The sequence below is a fragment of the Raphanus sativus genome, chromosome 2 (genome assembly GCF_000801105.2).
Source record: "Raphanus sativus cultivar WK10039 chromosome 2, ASM80110v3, whole genome shotgun sequence".
NCBI lineage: Eukaryota > Viridiplantae > Streptophyta > Magnoliopsida > Brassicales > Brassicaceae > Raphanus > Raphanus sativus.
Genome location: NC_079512.1, coordinates 22,001,464 through 22,006,051, shown reverse-complemented (window position 1 = coordinate 22,006,051; position 4,588 = coordinate 22,001,464). Strand labels below are relative to the sequence as shown.

At 36.8% G+C, this 4,588-nt stretch overlaps 1 protein-coding gene across 2 annotated transcripts; it reads right to left on the bottom strand.

Moving 5' to 3' along the window:
* Positions 1 to 1,128: 1,128 nt before the first annotated feature.
* Positions 1,129 to 4,355, bottom strand: LOC108837536 (calmodulin-binding protein 60 B). Of its 2 annotated transcripts, XM_057002612.1 has the most exons (9): positions 4,195 to 4,355; positions 3,886 to 4,007; positions 3,679 to 3,754; positions 3,461 to 3,519; positions 2,794 to 3,290; positions 2,569 to 2,729; positions 2,290 to 2,493; positions 1,985 to 2,177; positions 1,129 to 1,906 (listed from the first exon to the last, which is right to left on the bottom strand). In XM_057002612.1, exons 2-9 carry the CDS (start codon positions 3,972 to 3,974, stop codon positions 1,335 to 1,337), a joined length of 1,851 nt encoding a protein of 616 aa, XP_056858592.1. In that variant the 5' UTR covers positions 3,975 to 4,007; positions 4,195 to 4,355; the 3' UTR covers positions 1,129 to 1,334. The 2 variants fall into 2 exon arrangements, with proteins under 2 accessions (XP_056858592.1, XP_056858591.1); XM_057002611.1 differs by lacking the exon at positions 4,195 to 4,355 and having other exon boundaries at positions 3,679 to 3,800.
* Between the last annotated feature and the right edge of the window lie 233 nt (positions 4,356 to 4,588).

The following is a 4,588-nucleotide window of genomic DNA, read 5'->3' as shown; positions in this document are numbered from 1 at the left end:
TATCATAAAACTTTTATATTTTATTTTTAAATAATAAATCACTAAATGGTTACTATCATTTATTTTATTTTAATATCGACTATATTTTTTATTTAAACTATATTTAATACTATTAAATTCACCAAACTTTAAAATATTTTTTTATAATATAGTTAAACATGTACTACTAATTAATACAAATTTATTAAAATAAATATGTTGTTATGTTATGTGTTTTCATAATTAATGTTTTGTAACTTTATATTATATTTTATGTAAATTAAATACATGTATAATATTGTTAAACCATAACATATAAATGTACATAAATTTTATAAATTTATAATTACGAAAATTTAATAAACATATTATCAAAGTGTGATAAAACAATTATTTATCCAATTCAAATACTAAAAACAAAAAATGTTTGACATCAAAATACTAAATTTGGTGTAAATTCAACACCAAATTTGGTGTCTGGAGATGCTATTACACCATGTTAACATAAACCACAAGATCAATATAAGAGGAAATAGAGAAAACTGGATATTTGTTGTTAAAGAAGCATATCCCAGTACCACGTATTTATACCTATTCATAACCCCAATTTAACCACAAATTCATTTGAATATCATAAGCTACAAAATAAAAATCTCAACAGACATACTATCTTTATATCTCTCAAGTGTATTAATTTATTATTCTCGTAATATTCTGGTTTTGAAACCGAGTGTGTAAGACGTAGAGCGGCTGATCTCTAAACATGAATTGGAATTTGGACCTGAAGTTTACAGTCTTTTAACTTTGCAAGTTAATCATACATGTATATAGACATGCTAGCAGTTTGCTAAACTATATAATATATGGATTTAAAAGTAATTAAATGAGAATTAAATATTAAGTAAAACGCAAACACAACTAGAGATTCAAGTGAGATGTGTAAATGTAGACTTAGAAATGTTCATCTATTTTGTGCTCAAGAGTAACCGAAATAGTTACAAACAAGTGAAGGGTGTAACTTAAGAACAAACATAAGTAAGAGAAAGCATACTTTAAATACAGTTTCAAAAAAAAAATGGTTTTATAAATCAGTTATTTCAATAATTTTAACATTATTATAAAATTTAAACCAAAGAAGATTCGTGCAACTATTAAATCGAGTATATATATATATATATATTGAGGTATGTTTGAGTGAGTCAACAAACATAATACAAGTCCCATGCATCATAAAACACCCACCCACTGAACTAACTGTACACTGCATTGAAAAACAGTTTCACAGCACAGGTAAACAATGTCTTTAGTCTCACTAGTGATTAAGAGTTCACGACAACGATGAAAGAAAGACCAGACTATTCTTCATCATCATCATCCAAATCTACAATCTGTGCTCGCCTCTCAGCTGCTTTCCTCCTGATGAAGAAACCCCACCTCATTGCTGCCTTTATCTTAAGCCACCCAACCACAGATCTGCCTGATCGACCACCGTCTTCATCATCATAACCTTGCATAGGCGTGTTCAGAAACGAAGGGAAGTCATATCCATCTTCTGGAAAATATGTTGCAGAGCCACCGCCTGCTCCTCCTCCTCCCATGCTGAACAAGCGGAGGAACTGTTTCATGTCTTCGTTCTCCAGCATTTCGTGGCTTCTGAGTCTGATCTCTTCCTCTGAGAAGAAATCTTCAAAAGGATTGAGATTTTCCTGGTCGTGAACTGAAGCAGAAGGGTTGATGTTTTGGTATGACTGTGGAGGACCAAGAGCAAGCAGACCGTTCATGTTTTGATTGTTTGTGGAGGAGCTTTGAGCCTGATGTAGACTTCCCATGATCTGACCCGAAGAAACCTCATATAGTTCTATTGGGTTGGAGTCTAGAAGCTGAGGATGTGGTGAAGGATACCTTGTCACCATAGTTTGATCATACCCTGCAGTTACTTGACATAGTTTAAATAAACACTACTTATTGACAATTTTTTTCAAGGGAGTGATTGCAATTCACAAACCTCCAATAGCAAAATCTGAAAGATGCAGTGGAGATTGATTAGCCATCTGCATTGGATTGTCAATGGCAGCAGTTGAGTAATTTTTCTGAGGTTTCTGAGGCTGCTGCTTCATGTCTATGAGAGATTTTCCATCATACTCTATGACTAAGTCCCAGTTTTCATATGCTTTCTTCACCAGCCCATCAACATATACCTTCACAACACATAAGTGAAATAATACAGTTCAAACACAGTAAAGTAACATTAAATCTATATAGTGATTCATAGATTAACTAGACCATAAGTAGAGGAACATGCGGCATTACCTTTTGGCTTTCAGAAAGTGAATCAGCAGAGAAGTACTGATCTCCGGAAATGAGACCACTCAGCTCATAGATATTATTAAACACAACTCCAACATTCCTTGAATCCTCCGGATAGTAGATATAAAGCTTACTGCTCAACACACACGTCTTGGCATGTTCCGCTAGTGTATCCCACATCTTGTTTGACATTCCACTTCCAAGAATCTATTACAAACAAAGGAGACAGAGATACAATCAGCCTTGGCTTCTAGATAAACTTGACATAAACAAAGCACTTACAGCACGTAACCCTCCAGAATCTCTGACCATGATTCTCAGAAAGTCTTCTACAGTGACTATCCCTGCAGCACAAAGCTTCTTATGGAACGCTCCATCCTTACCAATCTTCTCCAATCTCCACACGTCATCACTCAGAGCAGGTGGATAATGCTTCTTGTACACTGCACCAAAAAGTCTGCATCAAAACTAAAAAAAAGAAGTAACTAACACTGCACACATACATACATTCTCCCCTGTGATCTTTAACAGTAAAAGCTTCCGTCTTCCCCTCACGTATCCGCATCATCCCAGAAGCAACCCTTAAAGCGAGTCTAAACTTCCTACTCCGAATCCAACTCGAGTTATCAGTGAAAACAATCTCCCCCAAAGTCCCAACCCCTTCCTTGAGAGCGACACACAAGTCTCCATTCAGCAGCGGTCTCTTTCCTTGGCGCTCTTTCACCACGTAGCTTTCGAACTCTTCCTTAGTCCAGTCTTCGTCATCTTCCCTGGCGAAGTCTCCCTCAAGCACAACGACCTCGAGCTTAGCTGAAGCCTCTGGACCGTGTAAGACGGCGCGGCGAGTGTTTGCATCGATGAGGACGACGTGGATTGCTGCACCTTGCTCTCCTTCTACTCTTCCTCCTGTGAATAAGGGGAGAGATAGCCTGGACCTGAACTGGAGCCGTAAGTTTCTACCATCAGGACCTTCTATTCGCTTTGGAGAAGATCCGGAACCAGAACTGCAAAAGTAATAGTAAAATGTTATCAGTTCACCAAGTCCTAGACAAAGCCTAATGAAACATTCGTCTATAAGTCTCCAAGTTTATATATAAAATAGAAATTTTACTAAATAGCTTACAGCCCCTAAAATCTCAAGGCCGGTCCTCACAGTGAGCAATTTTGACTTTACCTTCCAGTAAGCCTAGGAGGGCCTAGTTTAGCCAAAGCACGTTCGACTTCCTCGCTGACCTGCTCAACAATCAACAATCTCATTTCAAGACCTTTAACCAATGATAGCTAATTTCTAAGTAAAAAAAAAGCATATAAAATAAAAATTTAAGTGCTAATACAGAGTTAAGCATAGTGCAGAAAAGTAAAAGCAGAGAAGAAGAGGGAGTGAGATGTTACAACTCGGCGGAGAATAGGTTCCAAAGAGGAGCAAAGCTTCTGCAAACTGTTTACTTTCAGAGCCTCTACAATCACACTGACACAAGCGTAGAGAAAATGCACAGAGTTAGAAACTTGTCTGCCTATAATAATAATAATTTTCTTTTTTTGAGCAAGTCTGCATATAATTAAACTAGTTCAAAATGAGGGGATGAGAGGTGAAATAACCTAGCAAGAGCAGGACGTTTCCGCTCAGGCAGATCATCATTCCCATCAAAACTCCTCTTGGCTCTGTTCATGTTATTACCTCTATCCATTCTACTTACGCATTCCTCTCTCAACTCCTAGATCTGCAAATTCACCATAATATGAATCAAAAGCAACCTCGAGAATAGCTCATTTCCACTTAACAAACGAAACCCAAGTAACTAATTTCACGTCTGAGAACAGAGAAGACTCTAACTCACTCTTGGTAACACAAAGTGAAGAACCAAAACAAAAGATATGAAAGAGACAAGTGACAAGAAAGTAAGTAACCTGTGAGACTATCACGCCGAATATAGAAAACCACCGCCGATGTCGAATAATTGATAAGTAGCGAACGGAAGTGTGTTATGTTCGAGACTTTTGAGACAGTCTTACTCTTCTTAGTCTTCTCTCGATGATTTTTTGCTGGGAGGGTTAATCAGTCAACCATGGCGACTCATTTAGCTTTTTGGCCGTGTCACTAGTGGGGATTTAATCTGCTGCAGTTAGGTGTACTAGATTGCAATGATTAGTTATTTTTTACCCCACTGGTCGTTGGTCCATTGTTCGCTACTTGTCTGTCCTTAAGCCTAGTTACACTTTTCTAAAGAATCATTTATCTTTTGAATTCTAATAAACTGTACGATTGATCTCATATTCTCATCCACAGAACATAGCTAGATCT